The following is a 23,114-nucleotide window of genomic DNA, read 5'->3' on the forward strand; positions in this document are numbered from 1 at the left end:
CTAGGAGAGGGAGGTGGCCCTCTCTGCCCAGTCAGTGGCTTTGACCTATGGCCTGTCTACCTCAGCAGCTCCTTCCCCAGTTATCCTCAGAACCCATGCTGAGCCTCCATTTACACCCAGGCCAAGAGCTTCAGGGATTAAAATAGCCAGGCCAACCAGCCCTGGAGAGCATGCATGGGAAAGAGGGAAAGGAGGAAGGGCAGATGCCCAGATCCCCTCTCCTAGGTTGTTGCGCTGTGTGGGGAGGGAAGAGATGAAGTGTGTGCTAAGCTGCCTTGGCTCCAGGGAGTGGGAAGACGCCTGGGAAACTTGAGATAAGGCGAGAATTTCACAAAGTCACTGCCCAGCCAGGGCCATGGCAGCTGTGGCCTCTGATCAGAAAGAAAAGCGGCAGCACTGGCCCTGGCGGGAGGTAGAGGGGGTGGGGCACGGACGGGCTCCGGAGGACTGAGCAACAGGGGTTGTGGGCACAGAGACAGGCGGCGGCCTCTCGGGAGGAGTCAAGCACACTTTATTCAGCATGGGAAGGTATTAACAAAAGGTCTGGGCAAGACCCTGACAAAGAACTCCACTGAAAAGCACACTGTAAACAGAGCAAAGGGCACCACGCAAACCAGGCACCAGAGGGGAGAGGACTCTGTACAAGGTCTGGGTTAGCTCCCAGTGAGCCAGTGCCTGGTGAAGCTGGGCCAGTGCCTTATCTCAGCCTGGCAGAGTACTGGGCAGCTCAGTAGCTCACTCAGGAACAGCAGCTGGGTGGGAGGAGATTACGGGCCGGTGGAGTCCTTTCCAGGGGAGGAAGTGCAGATGATTTAGCTGGAGCAGTCAGTGCCGCTGCAGCAGCACATGATTAAGATCCACAGCCACAGACTGGGATGTGGGGTGCTGGCGTGGTCCCTTGGCAGGGCTGTGCAGCAGGGCTCACCGCATAGGCACTGGCGGTCCTGCTAGACACCTTCAGTAACCAAACTGTATGTAACGCTGATCTTCCCTGCCCAGACGCCATTTGGGAGAGCAGGACTCAATGTGGGAGTGGGAAGGGGGACTGGTGGGCAGACTAAGGCAGGCCTGCCAGCAGAACCAGCCTTGATGACTCCAACCCTGCACTCAAAATTCCTGATCAGAGATGGGGAACGCCTCAGGGGCTCCACCAGGAAAGTCAATCTGAACCCTCTGCCCTGCTGGGCAGGGCCCTGGTGCCCTCTGGGCAGCATCCAAGGAAGGGAAGTTATATGCTGGCAAGCTATCTAGGACCTCTGTCCTGTGTGCTCCCAGCTGGGCTACACTGTGCTGAATAAGGAGAGGTGGGAGAGGAGAGGAAGAGGAGGAGGGGGGTATGTAGGGATGGTTAGGAAGTTGGTTTGGGGAATCCGAGGATCCTAAGGGAGAGGCCAACTCATGCTGGTCCTGATGGGGCCAGCTCAATTCCTGATTAACACGCATGGGAGTGGGGCATGTCTGGGGAACAGCACAAAAACACCATCTTCCTGGACCACCCTTGCTAACCTGATTGGGACCTGGTAAAGAGCATTGTCTTCTAGCAGAGAACTTGCCATGCTCTGCTCCACTGGCTTACAGTAACTCCTATAGCAGGAGCAGGGGTGGGTCAATATGAACACATGGTTACTTCCTTCATCCAGCAGCCTAGAGGGCTCTGCACACCCAAGTGGACCCAGACTGGCTGGCCACCGGAGGGCGAAGAGCTGTGGCTGGATGGAAGCTAGGAGGACAAGGCTGATGCCCAGTGGTCATGACAGCCAGAACCAGCTTCTCTCTAGGAAATCTGTACACGACATACAAATCTGGGGGTGGTGAGAGGCCCAGGAAAGGCCAGCTCTAGCTAAATGACTCACAGCTGGGGCAGGGATAGTAAGGGTGACACAGGGCCCTGGTGCCCAGGGATCACAACAGGCAAAAGGGAACACAGCTAGTCACGGTGGAGAGAGGGTACCTGGGGCAGATGCCCCTCCCGGGGGCTCACTCATCAAACTTCCCTTCCCGAATGTGCTCGAAGGAGAAGGGCAGGAACTTGAAACCGGTCCCACTGTAGAATTTATTCTGGAACTCGACCCTGGAAAGAAGTTAGAGAAAAGTGGTCATTCCATGGATTTTTTTTTTCTTTTGAAGACACGGTCATGCTATGTTTCCCAGGCTGGCCTTGAACTCTTTGGCTCAAGTCATAGCCTCCAGAATAGCTGAGACTAGAGGGATGCCTCCATACTTAGCTCATAAAAACTTCTTGACGCTTTTTGGGATTTCATTTGGAATAGAAAAATGTCCCATATCCACTTTTTTCCAAGACCCTTTCATGAATGAGCAACACTCTTAACAGTAGGGCCAGAAGTAGTTTTTTTTTTTTTTTTTTGGGGGGGTGGGAATAAGTAGACAGGGGAGGCTTGAGCTGAACTCAAGGGCTGGACAACTGTCCCTGAGCTTCATTTTGCTCATTGCTAGCATTCTACCACTTGAACCATGGTTTCACTTCTGGCTTTTTTTGTGCTTAATTGGAGATAATAATCTCACTAGCAGGGTGCCAGTGGCTCATATCTGTAATCCTAGCTACTCAGGAGGCTGAGATCTGAGGATCGCCATTCAAAGCCAGCCTGGACAGGAAAGTCTGTGAGACTCTTAGCTCCAATAAACTGGAGTGGTGATGTTACTCAAGTGGTAGAGCACTAGCCTTGAGCTGAAGAACTCAGGGACAGCACCCAAGCCCAGAGTTCAAGCCCCACAACCAAAAAAAAAGAAAAGAAAAGAAAAAAAGAGTCTCACAGACTTTCCTGCGTGGGCTGGCTTCAAACTGCAATCCTCAGGTCTCAGACTCCTGAGTAGAGGACCAGCTTTTAAAGCCTGAATAGCCCCCAATAAAAGTTCAACGAAACTGATAAGCTTGTTCTTTCTTTACCCTGCTAGACAGAGGGTATACTTATGTAAAAGTCTTCTAGATGCATGTGCAAAAAGCATTAGGTTTCTGACAATGAAGGTACTAGAGAACCCTTTTCCCAACAGTCCTCCTAACAGAGGTTCAAACAGCCCACCTCTAAAGGAAGCCCCTCCAGGGGGCAAACACAATATATATATATATATATATATATATATATATATATATATATATATATATATATATATATATATATATATATATATATATATTTTTTTTTTTTTTTTTTTTTTTTTTTTTTTGGCCATGGGGGCTGAACTCTGGGGAATTGAACCCAGGGCCTCATGCATGCAAGGCAAGCACCCTACCACTGAGCCACCTTCCAGCCAACACAACTGTTCTTAAAGGGAACTACAAGTGAATGTGAAGTCGTTCAGCTTAGGAGAGGAAATTCCCAGGAAAGAGGGGAAGTTAGGAGGGGAAGCCTTCTCAAAGCAATGGCAAAAATATTCTCCAAGTACAAAAACATCTGAGAAAGAATTCTTCTCTGGGGACTGGAAGGAAAAACAGGGCCTCTAGTCCCTTCCCAGGCTTTGGGCATCCATTCCTGCTGGTCTCCTCTGGGGCCTTTCAAACTCAGAGGGGCAGGAAGAAGCTCGGAGCAGGACTTCCTCCAGCACGCACCCTGGAGGGCTGCCCAGCAGCCAAAGAGCCACCAAATATGGGCAGAAGCAGGCATGATTCAGAGGAGACAAAAGCCAAGGAGAGCTGCTCTGAGGCATAGTTTCCACTTGGCATGCTGTGACTCTCATGACATATAAGAACAGGTAGGGATGGAGGATGCACTGGGTTCTGGGGGACAGGTAACTTGTGGGTGCAGAGCAATGGTTTTAAGAAGTTTTAAGGCTCCAAGAGCCCTGATAGCTTTATCAGTCACCCTCTGCTTCGGCTGGGGTCCTCTTTCCCAGGGAAAACAGGTCCTAAGGGGGAGTTCAATGGAGCTGGGAAGGTCAATGAGGCTTTTGCAGGGTTGCTGCAAGAGCAGTTCCAAACCAGCATCCGAATTTACCCCAGATCCCACATGTCTAAAGAGTCCTTCTGCCTGACCCAACTACTGAGGCCCCTTTTGGAGGAGGTGTTGGGGAGTGGGGTAGGGTCCTGCTTCCATCTGAATGTTCACATGAGAATGACTGAAAAATAAACTCCCATCCCCTCTTTCACCATGCATTTCAGAGAGCAGGTATGTCACCTGAGTCCCAGCTCATGGCCTGGGGCAGATGGCAGCCTCGGTGGGGTGTGCTGTCCCAGTCTAGTGAGGCAACCTCGTCAGCTAATCACACATAATTCTCATTTCCCAATGGGGCCAGGGGAGCACAAGCTTGGCTTCCACATGGCTCTGGAGTCACCCTTTTTGGTACCCATTTGCTTGACTCCTCCCTGGAGGAAAGGAAGAAACATGCCTGAGAGGGACAGATGGGCTCTCTCTGCTTCAATTCCGCGCAGCCCTTCCCACCAGCTACTGCTCAAGGTTGGAGATTTTTTTAGGTTAGCCACCACCCCTCTGTCATGCTGAGGATGGAACCCAGGCTTTCACACACATTAGTGAGGTACTCTACCATTGAGCTCTACCGCCAGCTCAACAGCTTGGATCTATCAGGGGTCAACCTGATTTCCCCTTTCCCTAGTGGCCCTCAGTTCAGCTCCTAGCTCAGATCTGGAAAGCAGTTTCCATCAGTCTCTCTACCGCCTTACATGGAGGCAGGGAAATGCATGCTTCCTAGCAAAGGGGACATGGAGTCCCTGAAGAGAAAGCTCTCCTTATACAGACTACCACCTGACTCGACTTAGGGACCTTCCAGGACTTGTGCTGCCCAATTACTAAAACATACTCCCAGTTTCTAACTTGTGAGAAGAGCCTCAAGAAGCCAGATGGGGTTCTCCATCACCCCTTCCAGAGCAGCCATTTGGCAAAGAACATCCAGTGACCAAGAGGGACTAAAGGGGATCCCAAAAGAGCTCAACCCCAGGGCTGGGAATGTGGCTTAGTGGTAGAGTGCTGCCTAGCATGCATGAAGTCCTGGGATCAACTCCTCAGTACCATATAAACAGAAAAGGCTGGAAGTGGTGCTGTGGCTCAAGTGGTAGAGCACTGGCCTTGAGCAAAAGCAGCCCAGGGACAGTGCCTAGGCCCTGAGTTCAAGCCCTAGGACTGGCACCAAAAAAAAAAAAAGAGCTCATTCCTGTCACAGGAAAGTTTATTTCTTGACAGGGTAAAGGAGGAATGAGATCTAGGGACTCCACTTTTTGGTGGGGTGACTGAGGGAAGGCAGTTTTGCTTCTCTGGATCTAATGTATAAAGTTGTCTATGTTGGCCGATAGGAAAACCAGCAGTGAAGCCCCTGGGTCACTTTGCACAGGACTAGCTGTCCTCATCCCTCATCAGAGAACACAGCTCTGAACTTCTCTGCAGCCCTAGACAATGGGGAAGAACCTTTAGCACACATCTGTGTTTGGCCAGAAGAGGGAGCAAAATCACCACCAATTGCATTCACTTTTAGTGGTGGAGACTCCCCAAGTGTATCACAAGTCACCAACCCTCCAAAGACAGAATTCTGAAAGCTGCATCAAGGAAGTTTCCAGCGATTTTTCCACTTTTGTCCAGTACTTCTACTACAAGACAGGTAAATGAATAAAAGTGCAACATGTACAGCAGGTCTGATCCTTGAAAACTACATCTAAGGAGCATTCAGATGTATTCTGTGCTTCTTTTGGGGGTCTCTTCTTTTTCTAAGCAGCTAAAAGCAATTTCTTTCTGGTATACCCTAACCAGGTCCTCTCCTAGGAATCCTGCTTTCCAGCACACTTGAGTAAGATGTGAAGGATACTTGGTGTGGGCACCATTACCTATTTACTCACAACAACCTTGTCACATGGTCACTGTCCTCTTTCCATAGGAGACAAAGGCAGATTCAGAGAGGTACTGTTCTGTCTGTTCACAGTCACCTGCCTGGTATGGCAGGACTGGGGTTTGAACCTAGGGCAGCCTTACTAAGAAGCCTGTGCTTGTCACTCAATACTCCTTTAGGAAGACAGGGAGAGACATCTTCCCCTGAAGGCCATAGGTGAATCTGAAGAAGTAACTTTTCTGGTAATAAAACTTGGCATCATCTTGAGCCAGGTGCTGGTGGCTCACGCCTGTAATCCTAGCTACTCAGGAGGCTGAGATCTGAGGATCGCGGTTCAAAGCCAGCCCGGGCAGGAGAGACCGTGAGACTCCTATCTCCAGTAAACCACCAGAAAACCGGAAGTGGCGCTGTAGCTCAAGTGGTAGAACGCTCGCCTTGAGCTGAAGAGCTGAGGGACAGCGCCCAGGCCCAGAGTTCAAGCCCCACGACGACAAAAAAAAAAAAAAAAAAAAAAAAAAACTTGGTATCTAAAAGGGTCTCAGTTCACTCTGGATGAGGCCCAAGCCTGGGCACTCTTCCCCAGGACACAGTGTGCCTGCTTCAACCATCTGTCTGACAGCTCTGTTCAAGTCTTGAGCAGTGCTCATTCTGCCCAGAGAGGAAGCAAACAGCCCTCAATTGTTTGCTGGCATCAAGGTAGGGTGGTCACTGTTCTGGGTCTAGGGCTCAGGAGACAGAGACATGAACAGGAAAATAAGGAGGCCAAGAGGGCAAGAAAAAGTGAGTCATTACGGGCTGGTTACTCAGACATTCCCTTACCCAGAGTGGCTGAGGAAGTGTGCTGGGGAGAGCCCACTGATAAGCTGAGAACAGGGTGCAGAGCCAGGAGTATAAAACACACACACACCCAGCCACCCAGGCTCCACAGTAAACAATCGCACTAGATGAGGAGGCCCGGAGCAGAGGGCCAGGCCAGAGAAGGCAACCTCTAGAAGCACAGCAGAAGCTATGAGGGTGAGGGAAGCCTCACCCTTCTCCTTTTTCCATCATCATTTAGCACAGGCACTAGGAGAATCTGTCAGAGGCCAGGAGAAAAATGGGATGGGGAGCGGGAAGGAACTTCACAGGGTTAAGATGATAGAGAACTAACAAGAAATAGTCACCACCACCACCATAGGCCACCTCAACTGGGGCTTCTGATTAGGGTCATTACGTTTGTGACCCCTTCATCTGTAAAACAGTGTGTGTGGTGGGAGGGAGGTATTTCTACAGAAACATGTTCCAGAGCTTGTAGAGTCTGGGTTTCGGGCCTCCTAAGGAGAGAGAAGCATAACATAAAGGAGAAAATGTAGACCCCCAAGAGGGAGAGTTTGCCAGATAAAATATATACCGCCTGGAGGCTGGGAAGGTGGCTCAGTGGTAGAGCGCTTGCCTTGCATGCTTGAGGCCCTGAGTTCGATTCCTTAGCAAAAAAGAAAAATGCCGGAAGTGGCGCTGTGGCTCAAGTGGTAGAGCGCTAGCCTTGAGCTGAAGAGCTGAGGGACAGCGCCCAGGCCCAGAGTTCAGGCCTACGACTGGACCTCCCCCCCCCCCAAAAAAAAAAATATATATATATATATACCGCCTGTCTTTTAGTATCAGTATGTTCTGTGCACATTTGGGAAATACTCATACAAAGAAATGTTGTTTACCTGAAATTTAAACTTAACTGAGTGTCCTATAGCTGATTTGAGATCACAGCTTAGACAAGACCTGGGCTTTCCTATTCCTGAGCTTTCTCTCAGAGCCACTAAGAGTCACACAGTGAAGAAGACCAACAACCCCCCCCTCAGCCTGCCCTTCTGAGGGACCAGCTACACGAGGGGACCAGGAGCTCCTACCCCACAGTAGAGCTGCCAGGGTCCTAACCAAATCAAAGCGCACTAGTATAGGGACAAGTTGGGAGGCAGTTACTCTAGCTCATTCCTGGACTGTCTACTTCTGTACTGCGTGTACTGCTCTGAGAACAGAAGTTATAAATCAGAACAAAATAAAAAACAAAAACAAAAAACTTCATACACATTAGACCTGTAGGCGCCAGAGAATAATAATAATGGCAGAGAGTGAGAGCCTAACAACACTCACAGGGAACTCTTCCTGGAACCCAGAAAAAGATGAGCTGGGATTCACTGTGGCCTTTTTCCAAGGCTCAATGCCAAGGTAAGTTCTGGGGTGCTGCCAAGAGCCAGTGAAGGGTCAGCTCTTCCCATGGGTTCCATGTAGGAGAGCTGTTCACTCCCTTCAGCCAAGGACCCGCCCACCCCTGCACACCCCACCCTGGCTGGCCTCACCAGTGCAACCGCAGTGCGTGGAGGAAGGCCGAGAGGCCCTCCATGATCAGCAGGATGGCCACAGTCAGGGTGGCAAAGGCGGCGAAGATGAAGAACAGGGCCAAGCTTCCTGCCAAGCTCTTCACACTCAAGCCAATGTGGATCACCATGGTCCAAAGCACTTCAGACAGCTCTGGGGGGGTGGAAAGACACAAAGCCTAGTTCAGTTTGGCAAGAGGTAGCTATAGACCATTATTTTGCTCTGCTATCCTTCACCTGGAGGGTTTCTTGCATCCTGAATTCCTTCAGTTTTGGTGGTATCATCATGGATGGTTGACCTGGCATAAGTGCTGATTCTGCTCTATACTCTTTCTTCTGGTCTCAGGAGCTGGAATAATTCCAGAACCCCTATGTGACTTCCATGCTTGGGAAGACCTCACTCAGCTGAGGGAGTTTGCCAGAGAAGCAGAAACCTGCAGCTCTGAATTGGAGCAAAACATACTCACGTGCATGAGCAAGGCTGAGGGCCCAGAGCCGCAGGTAGGATGCGGTGTTGGAGATGCAACCCAGGCAGTACTCAATGGTGTGGATGGCCTGGTGGACCATGGTGTCCCCAAAGTCAAACTGTCGTGGGAGGAAATCAGAGAGAATCTATGAGGCCAGGGCAGAGGACCACATTCCTCATGCTGGCATCTTACCTTGGGAGGAGCCAAGAGCATCCAACGTTGACCTTAGGTGATTGCAGAGATGACTTCTCCAGAAATCCTGCCTGGTCTAGCCCCAACCCTAGGACTCTCAACCTCTCAACAAACCACACTGGATCATATTTTAATGAGATCCTTCCCAACTTTTGTGTACTCTTCCTGCTGGGCGCTGAGCTCCAGAGCAGGGTACACACTGGGCCAAGCAAGAATGCTCAGTGGAGAGAGGACTGCCAGAGGACCCCACCCGGCTGCTTCCTACCTCAAGGTGAGGCCAGCTGGGAAATGAAAACCAGGGAATGTGGCAGTGGCAAGAGCAGGCACAGACAGGCTGGAAAATACCTGCAGAAGTCTAATTCTCCACAGACTCATTCTTTTTACAGTTCTGTGAGGCCAAGACAATTTCCTTTTTCTTTTGTGACTTCTGAAGATTACCCAGGAAAATTTCTATACAAGTCTTAAGATTCTCCCATAGATAGCTGGTTAGCTTATCTTGTGTTATCCCCACTACCACCGCAGGATCCTTTCCATTTTCCTTTCAATATCAAGTATTATTTCTAGAAGAAGGGGGTGGCCAGGCATGGTGCTGAATGCCAGCGATCCCAGCACTCGGGAGGCTGAGGCAGGAGGATCCAAAAGTTGGAGACCATCTGGGCCATACAGTGAGAGCCTGTATTTAAAAAAAAAGTGGCTGGGTGCTAGTGGCTCACACCTGTAATCCTAGCTACTCAGGAGACTCATATCTGTGGACGTGGCTTGAAGCCAGCCTGGGCAGGAAAGTCTGTAAGGTTCTTATCTCCAATTAACCACCTACAAACTAGAAGTAGAGAACCATGGCTCAAACTGGTAGAGCACTAGCCTTGCGCATAAAAACGCAGGGACAGCACCTAGGCCCTGCATCCAAGCCCTAGATTGACAAAAACAAAAACAAAAACAAAAAAACTTGTCACTTCGTAGTTCGCTTTTAGGATTGCTTCAAGCACAATCTGTGTTATGCAGCTTTCTAAACATGTAATGTTTTAGAAGTACCAGGTAGAGTAATCAATAGTCCACCAAAGCCCAGGAGGTGGTGGTCACTTCCAGAGCTGCTCCTCAGAGGCTAGCCTAGCATAGCCCTGGGCCCTACAAGCTCTTAAGGCTCGGCCAGCTGCCCTGGCCCTCAGCTCAGGGTCTATACCATAAAGCTGTAAGATGAAGGCCAGTGGGAAGAGGGACCAGCCCCAGCATGTCATTGCTAGGGACATGCCTCGCTTCCTCTCACATCTGTTTAACCCCATGAGTTTCTGGACTTTTCCTCTCTAAGCTTCTTACCCTGAAAACTAAAGAAACCTAATACCCCTAGTTACGTAAGTCCCCCTAATGCTGAAATGAGTTCTTTCCTATCCCTGCTGCCTGGACTTAGAAGAAGCGAAGTCCAGACCTCTAGGAGCCCAGATCTTTATTCCTAGGTTCAGTGGCAATAAGGACCACTTTCAGTATTTTTATTCTACTCAAATTTCTCCTAGCAAAAAAGAGAAAGAGCTAGGTGCTGTGGCTAATGCCTGTTACCCTAGCTACTCAGGAGGCTAAGACCTGGGACTGCAGTTCAAAGCCAGCTTGGACAAGAAAGTCCATGAGACTCTTATCTCCAATTTAACCACCAGAAAACCAGAAGTGGTGCTGTGGCTCAAAGTGGTAGAGTGCTAGCTTTGAGTGAAAAAACTTAGGAACAGCACCCAGGCCCTGAGTTCAAGCCCTAGGACCAACAACAGAAAGAGGGGAAAAAAAAAAGGAAAGAAAAAGAAAAGCTGAATGCCAGTGGTACATGCCTGTAATCCTAGTTACTCAGCAGCCTGAGATCAGAGATTAGGGTTTGAAGCCAACCCAGGCAGGAAGGTCAATGACTCTCATCTCAAAAAAAAAAAAAAAAAAAAACAACTAGGAGTGGAACTGTGGTTTAAGGGATAATTAGCCTTGAGCAAAAATGCTCAGGGACCAGTGTCTAGGCCCTAAGGTCAAGTACCAGCAATGGCAACAAAAACAATAAAAAAAGAAAAAAGAAAAAGAAGCTGGATAGTAGTAGCTCACAGCTGTAATCCTACTCAGGAGGCTAAGATCCGTAGGATGGCAGTTCAAGGCCACAGTGAGCAGAAAAGTCAGTGCAACTTTATCTCCAAAACAATCAGCAAAAAGTAGAGCTGGAGGCAGGGCTCAAGGGATAGAGTGCCAGCTGAGCAAGCAAGAGGTCCTGAGTTCAAACAAGTACTGCCCTTACTTCCCTGTAAAACAAACAACAACAACAAAAACAAAAACAAAACAGGAAAGGAGGGGAGAAATTTTCCTTTTAGGCAGTACCCCTTCTTCTTCATTCCCATCTTGCTGCTTTGCAATCAGGGCATGTTTTCTCAGGCAAGGTGAGAATTACTGGCCTAGCACAATGTAAGTAGCTCTGAGGTGCATGCTCCCATTTCTGCGTTCTCTATCTCACCCATTTATTCTGCACCCTGGCTTCAACCCTCAAAATGGCTCTTCCTGGGAGGAAGCACTGCCCAGTGCTTAAATCTAATAGTCTATGTCTGTGACCATCCTCCTCTGATGTCTGTCACCACCTAGACACGCTTGCTTCCCTTTCATCTTCCTCCCATCTCCCTGGAAATTCCTTATCTCCATCACAGTTCTTCTCTAAGCCTCAAGGTTGCCTAGAGTTCCGGCCACTATGGTCACTTCAGAAGTGACTCCTAAATGGACATCTCCATCTCTGTACTGCTGTGCTGCATCTCCTGGCATACCATGGGTGCCCAGCACCAGCAGCACCAAGTGAAACTCAGCAACTGCAAACTGACTTCTGCTCCACGTCTCCTTTCCAAGTCTGGGAATCCATCTCATTCTTACCCATCACATTTATCAAAGCCCCGGGTCATTAGCTTTTATTGTGGTAGTGTCTCAAATTGAACCTGCCCTTCCAATTCCCTCTATAAATGCTGTATTTTCCTTTAAGTTGCCCAGTTCTTTCCTGAATCACTTCTGACTACAAGCTGTCCATACCTCCAGATTGGTTCTTCCCCCATTCAACGTACCCTACAACTTCACCACCAGCAGTGCACATGTGCTTAGGTCAGTGTCAGCCCCTGCTCCATGAGTCCGAGGGCTTGTTCCCTAAATGACCCAAAATCTTTTTTTTTTTTTTTTTTTTGTCGGTCATGGGGCTTGAACTCTAGGCTTGGGCACTATCCCTGCACTCTTCAGCTCAAGGCGAGAGCTCTATCGCTTGAGCTACAGCGCTACTTCGAGTTTTCTAGTGGTTAATTGGAGATAAGAGTCTCACAGACTTTTCTGCCCTTTTCTTCCCGGGCTAGCGTGGAACCATTATTCTCAGATCTCAGCCTCCTGAGTAGCTAGGATTACAGGCGTGAGCCATCAGCACCTGGCTGATCCAAAATCTCACAGCTGGTCCCTGCCAATCTCTATTCTTATCTCTCACCCAGTCCCCCAACCTCTGCCTGTTCTAGCCAAACTGAACCCTTGCTCAACACGGTATGGGCCAAGCAACTCAAAGATTCATTTCATTTTTGGAACACTATGGACACTGGTGGGTCTACCTTCTTCTCTCCCTCTCTCCAGAGACGTCTGCTTGGCCAAACTGAGCTCAGCACTTGCTCCCTAAGAGATTCCTCTCCTGGTCTCCTCACCCCGGTGTCTGTGAGATGCTTTTTCTGTGCTGTCACAGCATCCTTGGCACACATCTACTGTGTCTGTCACCCTGGCTCTTCCAACACTCTGCCTGGGAAATCCTTAAAGGCAACAACTGTTTGCCTTCTGTTTCTACAGCACTAAACATAGTGAGTGCCTGACACATGGAGGTGAAGGAATACAAAGATGGATGGGCGAGTGCGTAGATGGGCTGGTGAATGTACTTGGTAAGAAAAGGACAGTGGGGGTGGGAACACTGACTCTTGCTGTGTCGTTACAGATTTCTCAGATACCAGAGATCTGGCTCTGGTCTGCAGCTGGCTGAGTGCCTCCTAGGGAGAGGGAACAATGTCCCATGTGAAACAGTTTTCACAGCCAAGCAAAGTGGGAAAATTCTAGTAGGCTGAACTTTTTTTCCTCCAAAAGAATCTGTTTTGTTTGAAATCATTAAGTAACATCAGTTTTCTAAATTTGCCTGATAAAAATAAAATGTTGGGCTGGGAAGGTGACTCAGTGGTAGAGTGCTTGAATCGCATGCATGAAGCTCAGGTTTCGATTCCTCAGCAACACATATATAGAAGAAGCCTGAAGTGGCGCTGTGGCTAGCCTTGAGTAAAAAGAAGCTCAGGGACAGCTCCCAGGCCCTGAGTTCAAGCCCCAGGACTGGCCAAAATAAAATAAAATAAAATGCTATGAGTGCCAGAGGCTCATATCTGTAATCCTAGATACTCAGGAGGTTGAGATCCAGAGGATCATGGTTCAAAGCCAGGCCAGAAAAGTCCTCAAGATGCCATCTCTGAAACAGCCAGCAAAAAGCAGGGCTGGATGCATGGTTCAAGGGGTAGAGTGCCAGCTCAGCAAGCTAGCTGAATAGCTCCAGGCTAAGTTCAAACTCCGTTACCAGTTATGACTACTGAGGAAGCCAACAGACACTGAATCCATGAGTAGTGGTAGGCTGGATGGCCAGAGGCTGGAAGGCTGAATTTAGCCCATCTTCTTTGGATGCCCAACCCCTAGGGCTATGGCTACAAATGAGGACACTGGTTCTAGACGGCTGGCTGAACCATTCTGTGTGCTCAATGAAAAAGATATTTTCACAGCAGTATTGTTGTAGGTGGTAGTACTGGGAGAGGACTGGGCTCCTCCCCAACATGGAACACTGCCTCCCCAACCCCCCACCATGCAAGGCAGGTCAGCCAGCGACTGCACAGACGAGCGGTCCAGGAACAAAGGATGTCCTTGATGCCAGCAAAGGAACCTCTCCAGACTTCATGAAGAGCACGTACTGCCTGTTTTTACACAGAACAGCAAAGTTGTTTTTTTTTTTTTTTTCCCCATGCCATCCCTCTGCCCTTTAGGACCAGGAGAGCCAGGAAAGAGAAAGGTAGAGTTCATAATTCTAGGTATTTTAGAGAGAAGTTTTGGGGAAAGACGCAAACAGTGCAGCGAGGCCTTTTAAAAACTCAATTCAAAAACGTGTGTTGCTAAATGAAGTACTGCTCAGTACTTTAGACATAGCCTAAACAATTCAAATTTCTTTCCATTCTGTCATTCTCCACATGTGCCTGTTGTATGAACTCTTTCCATTCAGACTGATTGTTTTTCCCAGGATGCACCTGAGAGGCAAAACCTCCTTTTGACAGCTGTCTACTTCTCACCTAGGTCACATGGAGGCAGAACTGACTCTAAGCAAGGGTATACGGTCTCAAGCTGAAGCATCAGCAAGCTGATGAGGGCAGCAGGAAGAGGCTGACTGCATATCAGACAGGGAGGAAAGGTAAGCTTTGCTCATAAGCACTCAGAGAGGCAGGGCAGAGATAGCTACCACAGGAGAGGAAGGTGGAGGCCCATGGGACTTAACCCTGAGAGGAGTCATTTCAAGAATGCCAGTGCAGACATTACTTGCAACTCCTTCAAAGCCACTCTCAGAGGTATTAGATCAGCAAAATCAATGACACAAAGACAGAGATGACCAGCATGAGATGCAGTTAATGGAGATGAGCTTTGTCAGAACACAGGCTCACAAACTGGTTAGAAATGGCCAGTGAGATGCACGATGCATAGGGTCATGTATGTGTGGCCCCAGGGTGTGGCAGGGACAGCAGAGTGATCACAAGGATGGGAAAAGAGAAGCCCCAGATAAACATGAAGGCTTTGGTCTTACCACTTCATCCTCGGTAGGCTTGAAAACACAAATTGACACTTAAGTGGGAAGCCACGCCACAAACAAGGTCACAAGTTATAAGCACATACCTCGGGAAGGATTGGAAATATTAAATGGGGCTAACATGTCAGAAGCAGGCCTTGTTAGCACACACAGGGATTTAGAGGATTAAGTCACATATTTTTAAAAAGTATCCTGATACCTGGCATTAAAAAAAAATCAGAGTCAAAGTGGGCAGATAGACTTAACAGCCCAAGCTGGATCCTCCATCTCATTTCTATCCTATTTATTTTAAAAAGAATATGATGAGTGGATGAGATTTAATAGTTAAGTTTGGAGGCTTTGTGCTATGAGTAGCTGGGCAAGGAGAGTGGATTCAATAACTAGAGATGGAGGTAATGACTTAAAGAAAGACTAGCCTAACCTGATGTTTCCACTCTCCCTGTAAAAAGAAGGCCAGTAACTACAACAGCAAAAAAAGCAAAAAAAAAAAAAAAGCTCCAACAAAATATCTTCAATAAGAACATACCAGAGAGGTAGGCCTTAAAAAGTATCAGTGATTACAGCTGGTAAGCAGTCTAAGTAGAATAATTCTCAGAAGGATCAAGGGATGAAGAAGCTATCCTAAGCTCTCTGTGCTTCTGGTAACAAAAGCTGGGACACTAGGTGCTGCCTGGGCCAAGGAGAGCAGTTAGTAACTAAGGTCACATGCAAAGTACTTCAGGCAACAGGAAAATCAAGAAGAGCAGAGCAAAGCTGCTTCAGGCTCCTTGGGCAACACCTGGAGCTTAAGAGTGAGGCCAGCTGTAGTGCCCTAAGTGGTCCAGAAGGTGACCAACTATTAGTATTTTTTTTTTTAAGGAGAAGACTGAAGTGAGCCTCTGAGGAAAACAAGACTAGGCTGACCCGACCGAGCTGGAAGGAGAAGATGCCCACACCGCTGTATCTTACCTCTTCCGCGTCCTCTGAATGGGTGGAGAGCTGGTCATGCTGAATTATCTCAGCATCCTCCTCTGTTGGTCCGTTGCCCACCCTGATCCCACCAAAGTTGAGAGTTCCCTACACAGATGAACAGAAAGAGTAGAATTTGCCTGGGCTTTAAAGTGACATTCTGTGAGGTGGGGAAGGGTGATGGTTAGTACATACAAACCTCAGAAAGGCATACATCCTAACAACAAAAGCAAAATTCACTGAACAGTTGTGGTGAAGACAACTGCTCCCATCCCAACCCTGCCCCAGCCCCCACAGGTGTAACCAGTGTTTATCACTTCATCTGGCTTCACCAAGATGCACCAGGCTCACCCTGATCAAAAACTGAATATGAAGACTCTCCTAACAAGTGCAGCTCATCCATAAAGCTTGCCAGTGGCCATGTTTTACTGCAAATGAAGATTAGATTTTCTAAGAGGGAGGGTAATCAAATGACAAGGCGAGTTTATCTGGTAAGTTTCAACAGAAGCTCAAGAATTCCAGCAACCTCTCTCAAATATGCACTGGGTTTCTTACTAAGATAAAGGACTCCCTAAGTCAAGGAGACAACTCCCTCCATCCCCCCTACAACTTTATGTACAATCATTTGTTGCTAGAGAATATATGATGTTCAAACTACTCCTCTAGGTTGGGAATGTGGCTTAGCGGTAGAGTGCTTGCCTAGCATGAATGAAGCCTTGGGTTCCATTCCTCACACCATATACACAGAAAAAGCTGGAAGTGGCACTGTGGCTCAAGTGGTAGAGTGCTAGCCTTGAGCAAAAGAAGCTCAGGGACAGTGCCCAGGCCCTGAATTCAAACCCTAGGACTGGCACCAAAAAATAAATAAAAATTACTCCTCTATAGGCATATGGGCAGATGCTGACTTGGTGTTTGCTCTTCAGTCTTCAGCAGGATCTCTATACACAGAATTTTCAAGTCAACTCGACTTACAAAAACTTGGGTTGGGCTGGGAAGGTGGCTCAGTGGTAGAGCGCTTGCCTTGCATGCAAGAGGCCCTGGGTTCGATTCCTCAGCACCACATAAGCGGAAAGAAAAAAAGCCAGAAGTGGCGTTGTGGCTCAAGTGGTAGAGCACTAGCCTTGAGCTGAAGAGCTAAGGGACAGTGCCCAGGTCCGGAGTTCAGGCCTCACAACCGGACCCAAAAAAACAAAAACAAAAACAAAAAAACACTTGGGTTTAGTTCAGCACTGGCAGCTCCCAAGTGTAATCCTAGGTACTCAAGAGGCTGAGATTCTGCCTGGTATTCTTAGCAGAAAAGTCTGTGAGACTCTATCTCCAAAAATAACCAGCCAAAAGTTAGGCTGGAGCCAGGCACTGGTGGCTCACACCTGTAATCCTGCTACTCAGGAGGATGAGATCTGAGGATTATGGTTCAAAGTCAGCCAGGGCAGGAAACTCTGTGAGACTCATCTCCAAATAACCACCAGAAAACCGGAAGTGATGCTATGGCTCAAGTGGTAAAGCACTCACTTTGAGCTGAAGAGCTGAAGGACAGCTCTCAGGCCCAGAGTTCAAACCCCATGACCAACAAAAAAAAAAAAAGAAAGAAAGAAAGGAAGAAAGGAAGGAAGGAAGGAAGAAAGAAAGAAAGAAAAGAAAAGAAAGCAAACCAGGTAATCCTGAGGCCCTAACTTCAAACTCCCATACCAGACCTCTTTCTCGCAAAATGCCGCCACCCCCCAAAAAATTAAATAAACAAAACTCTTGGGGTTCATTGATGTAAAAGTCCTCTGGTTACAAAATCCAGGACGAATTGGGTTAAAATAGCAGCAAAGTAAAAAGGTGTTTGGAGCTGGCTGCCAGTAGCTCACACCTGTAGTCCTAGCTATTTAGGAGGCTGAAATCTAAGCATTACAGTTTGAAGCCAGCCCAGACAGGAAAAGTCTATAACTCTAATCTCCAATTAACCACCAAAAAGCTAGAACTGAAGCTGTGGCTCAAATGGTAGAGGTGCTAGCCTTGGGCAAACATGCTTAGGGACAATGCCCAGGTCCTGAGTTCTAGCCCCAGAACTAGAACAATAAATAAATAAATAATAGGAGATGGCTGCTCTTCATACTTTAGATACTTCTGTCTAGGGACAATGTAGAGAGCTGTCTGGATGGCAGCACCCAAAGTATGAAAGCAGGTTTGACCAGAATCCTATAGTCCTCCTCTTCAGCTTCACTTTTTAGGTGCCCTGCTTACCACAGCTCAGTGCCCGCTCAGACCCCTAGCATTTGCAGCAGTGGTCCTTACATGCTGTCCAGAGAACCAGCTCCATTAGAATCACCTTGGAAGCTACTCTTTAGATTCTCAAATACTATTTTTGGAAATATTTTAGGTCTTGGGTGAACATAGGAAATTTTTATTTAAAAACTACTATCTTAGCCAGGTGCTGGTGGTTCATGCCTGTAATCCTAGCTACTCAGGAGGCTAAGATCTGAGGATCATGGTTCAAAGCCAGTCTGGGCAGGAAAGTCCATGAGACTCTTATCTCCAATTAACCACCAGAAAACCAGAAGTGGTGCTGTGGTTCAAGTAGTAGAATGCTGAAGAGCTCAGGGACAGTGCCCAGGCCCAGAGTTCAAGCCCCATGACTGACCAAAAAAAAAAAAAAAAAAAAGAAAAGAAAACTACTATTTGGGGCTGGGAATGTGGCTTAGTGGTAGAGTGCTTGCATGCAGGAAGCCCTGGGTTCCATTCCTCAGTACCACATCCACAGAAAAAGCAGGAAGTAGTACTGTGGCTCAAATGGTAGAGGGCTAGCCTTGAGCAAAAAGAAGCTCAAGGACAGTGCTCAGGCTCTGAGTTCAAGTCCCAGGACTGGCAAAAAATAAAAAACTACTATCTTTACAAGTGTGAAGTGTACAATCACAGTGAAGGCCATATCAAAATGTAAAACACATGCATCCTTGAGATTCAATAATGGTACTGCTGGAAAGCTTTAATAAAGTATGTATGGACAAGTATTAATTATGTATCATTGTTTCTAATAGCAAATAACTGGGAAAAACCAACACATCCATCAATGACAAGAGTGCTCCCATAATTTTGGTAATCCAAGAGACTATTCTACAGGTTACTGTAAAAGTGAGTACCACTATGAAACACCCTCTAAGATAAACTAAAGTTCTAAAAAAAAAACTAAAAAAAATCAAGGGGTATACAAATCTAAAGTGCAGTTCAAACCCCAATACTACTAAAAGTGTTATAGTCCAAAACACAATTCCATACATCTCTCTCCTTCTACACACACACACACACACACACACACACACATACACACAGATGATAGGCAGATACAAAGTTCCTCATTGTTAACAATGCTTCAGAGGAGAACATAGCAGGGATGAAGGTTTCTTTGTGGTTAGTACTATAAGCACCCTCTAGCCAAGTGTACCTATTGCATTATTTAATGTCAGTAGGAAATTTTCTGAGTGAGAATTAATATGAATCATAAGCCTCTTGTATTTCTTCAACTTATTTAATACTCTTAAGAATTTAATACTCTTAAGGAACAAATTAAGTTTACCAGGTGATTCAGATGTTTGGTCAGATTTTGGAAGTACTATAGTTTGAATACTTCCAGGTCAGGCACAAATGACATCTGACCACTCCCAAAAGAAGGACTTCAAGTGGCGCTGTGGCTCAAGTGGTAGAGCACTCGCCTTGAGCTGAAGAGCTGAGGGACAGCGACCAGGCCTAGAGTTCAAGCCCCACAACCAACAAAAATAAATAAATAAATAAATAGAAGGACTTCAAGTATAACAAGAATTTCTTCTTCAAAAGAAGTCCACAAAAGGACTTCAAGTGTAGCAAGAACAACATCTTCTTGTCCCAAGAGGACAAGCTAAAGGAATATGATTGTTTGCAAACTGGGAATATTAACTCAGTCTGTCACAGAAGAAGTACTAGACTTCAAAGCAGCAAGACCATCTCAGAAGCACCTTCTGATGCTGAGACTGGCAAAAAGACCAGTATGAGGGAAGACCATCAGCCACAGGTATTGTGTGCTTTTATTTTTTATTCATAGGGAAGGAGAAAGTAAGTCTCTGCTGGAAAATAGTTTGAAGCAGCAAGATTGAAATTCCTGCTGATCTTCCCCCCCACCCGAAAAGAAAAAATAAGAAAAAAGAAAAATCATCCCTTTTCTAGTAGGATGGCTAAGCAGTTTTCCAAGTTTAAAATGATCAGGAGCCCATAATGGAAAAAAGCGATTATCCATGTAAACATTTCATTTGCCTTAAAGGAGTATGTGCTACCAGAGCATGGAAGTACATAAGTAATCACTAATAGTGAGATTTTACAAATCCAGAATGAGTTAGGCTGATATTAGTATAATATTATGGTTAAAAGATATCTTTCAGAGCAAATACTGAAATGTGTTGAAGTTGAAAGTGCTGTTACTGAATCACAAGATAGTATCAGAAGGAGGAAAGATGAAGACAGAACATGAACTTGGTTATTACACCAGATGTATAGCATGCACAAGACACATGGGAGAGAGATTTCAATGAAACAGCTGAAGATGTGAGGGCTTCGGAGTCTTACAATAAAGGGAACAAGTAACACTCTCATTCTAGAAGGGTAAGTCAATGCTAAAAAGGACCAATGTCCAAGCATCTCTCACGCAGAATTCTAAAGTACAGGGAAATCAGCTCAAGAATTACAGAGATGTTCTAGCCTCCGTGCTGAGAAATCTCCAGTTCATAGTCACAGAATGCAGACACAAAAGTGGATGATCCAAGAGCTGCCACTTTACAGTAAGATGATAGGACTCAGAGAGGTACAACATGCACTGTGCTCTCAAGTATAGGACTATACTTACATATCTGAACAGAAACTTTAGATCAATGTAAAGACGATACCAGAATCTACTCTTAAGAGGTGGAAAGCTCTTCTGTCAGTGTTTCATGAGTTACAAGGACACACTTCCTGAGGGCACGCATGTGCCATGATCTCAATAGCATTAAAAAAGAATTCTGCTGCACTGTTTGCCACCTCTTTAAACAAAATGTTTGGGGTGATGGATTTAATGCACTCACTGTTGCAGCCGCTGCTGCCTCTAGTCCCTGTTGGCTCGGGGTTGGGCTGACTGGGGCCTCCACAGGTTGCCCTTCCTGATAGTGAATGGAAGAAAAGGAGAAGAAAACAAAAGAGGGAGGGAGGGAAAGGGGGAGACGAATGGAGGGTACGTGGAAGGATGAAGATGGTCAGAAAAGGGAGAAGGACGGTCTTGTAACTCAGCTGCTTTCCAATAGCAGGAATAATCTTACAGTCACATGAATATCATGCAACAAGGTCTTTGGGGCTTCCCCAGGCGTGCAGTAAATAAGCATTATTGGATAGCCAGAAATTACACAATATTGAACACTGGCCAACATATGCACACATACATTAGTAAATACTTGTATGTACGCTGTTTCTTAAAAGGAAAAAAAAAATCAGTGTGCTTTAAACCAAACCTTTTTCCCGGATGTTTTGCTCAGTGAAAGTATCATGGTCTCATTTTAAAAGAAAATGTCCCAGCATCAGTCCTGTGGTTGCCCAGGCAAACCACATGAGTTGTTTCATCGTCTGCAGCTCTTCTAGCCTTGCTTTGGCTGATGCTGCATATAACAGGACTGGATTCTTCTGAGCACAGTATGAGTAAATCATGACCACAAAAGATAGCAGACACATGGTTTATTCTCTCCACCCCAGCCACTCAAAGGCTGAATCCAGATGTTTGAGCAACAAATATGTATTTCTCTACTTCCGCAGGCCCAGTGATCATGCTGGGATACAAAGTAAATGCATTTTAAGAATATACAGATGTTTGAAAATTAATTTTATACTTTGGGGAACTGCTTTGGTCTTAAAAAAAAAACACCTAGTAATTCCAGTGTAGGAATATACTCACCAAATGCTTCCTCCTCAGATACTGATGACGAAGGATCAGTGGCTTACACAACAGCATCCAAGGTACACATAGTAGGGCCACCACTACCAGGAAACACTGAATTCCTTTCTGCAAAGAATAAGGTACATCACATGTAAGTCCATCAATCAATATGCAACACAATTTTTCCCCAATGTTTTCTTTCTTTTTTTTTTTTTTCATTGAAGAAGACAAATTTTATTTTTAAAGTCAACCAATCACAGCAGAGTCAGACCAGCGGCAAATAGTAGGCAAATCACTCATTTCCCCAATGCTTTCTTATCAATTTATGAATACGACTATCTGGTTTCTCAAAAATGATCAACAGATATTTAAGTCCCAGAATTGTCCCATAGATGGTAATTCTAAACTACATCCTTTCTGAACACAGAAATTATAGTGAATTCTCCAAAGCCAAAGGAGGATGGTTTGAACTTAGATCTGGATACATGGGCTGAAAACCAAACACTATAGAAAAGGAGTCTTCATCTAACTTTTTGACCTAGGGTAACTATCTATGACAGCTCTCCTTTAAGTTGACACACCTGTCCAGAATACAGCATTGGAAAACCTGATTCTGGGTAGGAAAAGAGGAACATGTTTATGAAATGGATCAGAAGGCTTGGTGCATTCTCAGATGAATGAGCATCATAGGCTGTCCACTTGTAAAAAATAAGGATAACCAAGTAGCCAAACAAAGAGGACATGAAGATTATTTCAGGGATGAATCCAAAGTAGATGTTCAGGGGCTTCTTGAAATAGCTAAAAGGGAAAAGAGAAAGAAAATGTAAGAATAAACAGACCCAGGGCCACCTCGTCACTGAGGGGAACAGAATGCTCACAAGATTTCTCCTACAAGGGGCTGGGAAGGTGGATCAGTGGTAGAGCGCTTGCCTTGCATGCATGAGGCCCTGGGTTTGATTCCTCAGCACCACATAAGCAAAAAAGAAAAAAGCTGGAAGTGGCGCTGTGGCTCAAGTGGTAGAGCGCTAGCCTTGAGCTGAAGAGCTGAGGGATAGCGCCCAGGCCCAGAGTTCAGGCCTCACGACCAGTCCCCCCCCCTCCTCCCCCCCCCCCCCCCCGCTCAAAAAAAAAATTTCTCACACAATTCTGTCTACCAGAAAGCTCCAAGTTCAATCTATGACAACAAAAACAAGAAAGAATTCACTCAGTTTGACAAAACTGCTGAGGATTTTTTAAAAAATATTTTTATTACAACTGTAAATTGTTAGAGGACATACATATACTCTCAGGGCCTGAGCACTGTCCCTGAGCTTCTTTTACTCAAGGTTAGTGCTCTACCACTTGAAACACAGCACCACTTCTGGCTTTTTTGGTTTATATAGTACTGAGGAATGGAACGCAAGGCTTCATGCATGCTAAGCAAGCACTCTACCACTATGCTACATTCCCAGGCCTATCCCTGAGTTTTTGTGCTCAAGGCTAATGCTCTACCATTTGAGCAGCAGCTCCACTTTTGGCTTTTTGGTAGTTAATGGAAGATAAGAGTCTAGGTGCTGGTGGCTCACATGTGTAATCTTAGCTACTCAGGAAGCTGAGATCTGAAGATCGAGGTTCAAAGCCAGCCC

The 23,114-nt window shown here is 46.5% G+C and overlaps 1 protein-coding gene across 3 annotated transcripts in view; it reads right to left on the reverse strand.

Annotated features, from left to right (window-relative positions):
* Nucleotides 1-490: 490 nt before the first annotated feature.
* Atp6v0a1 (ATPase H+ transporting V0 subunit a1) overlaps nucleotides 491-23,114 on the reverse strand; it is a 64,487-nt gene continuing 41,863 nt past the window's right edge. For all 3 annotated transcript variants that reach the window (XM_042671871.1, XM_042671854.1, XM_042671863.1), the window contains exons 16-21: nucleotides 22,071-22,287; nucleotides 21,508-21,615; nucleotides 15,582-15,689; nucleotides 8,603-8,720; nucleotides 8,118-8,289; nucleotides 491-2,071 (exon numbers count right to left, since the gene is read on the reverse strand). In XM_042671871.1, the coding sequence (XP_042527805.1) occupies nucleotides 1,978-2,071; nucleotides 8,118-8,289; nucleotides 8,603-8,720; nucleotides 15,582-15,689; nucleotides 21,508-21,615; nucleotides 22,071-22,287 (817 nt within the window). In that variant the 3' untranslated portion in view covers nucleotides 491-1,977. The remainder of the gene's footprint in view (nucleotides 2,072-8,117; nucleotides 8,290-8,602; nucleotides 8,721-15,581; nucleotides 15,690-21,507; nucleotides 21,616-22,070; nucleotides 22,288-23,114) is intronic.

Source organism: Dipodomys spectabilis, unplaced genomic scaffold (genome assembly GCF_019054845.1).
Source record: "Dipodomys spectabilis isolate Male_0828 unplaced genomic scaffold, ASM1905484v1 ptg000018l, whole genome shotgun sequence".
NCBI lineage: Eukaryota > Metazoa > Chordata > Mammalia > Rodentia > Heteromyidae > Dipodomys > Dipodomys spectabilis.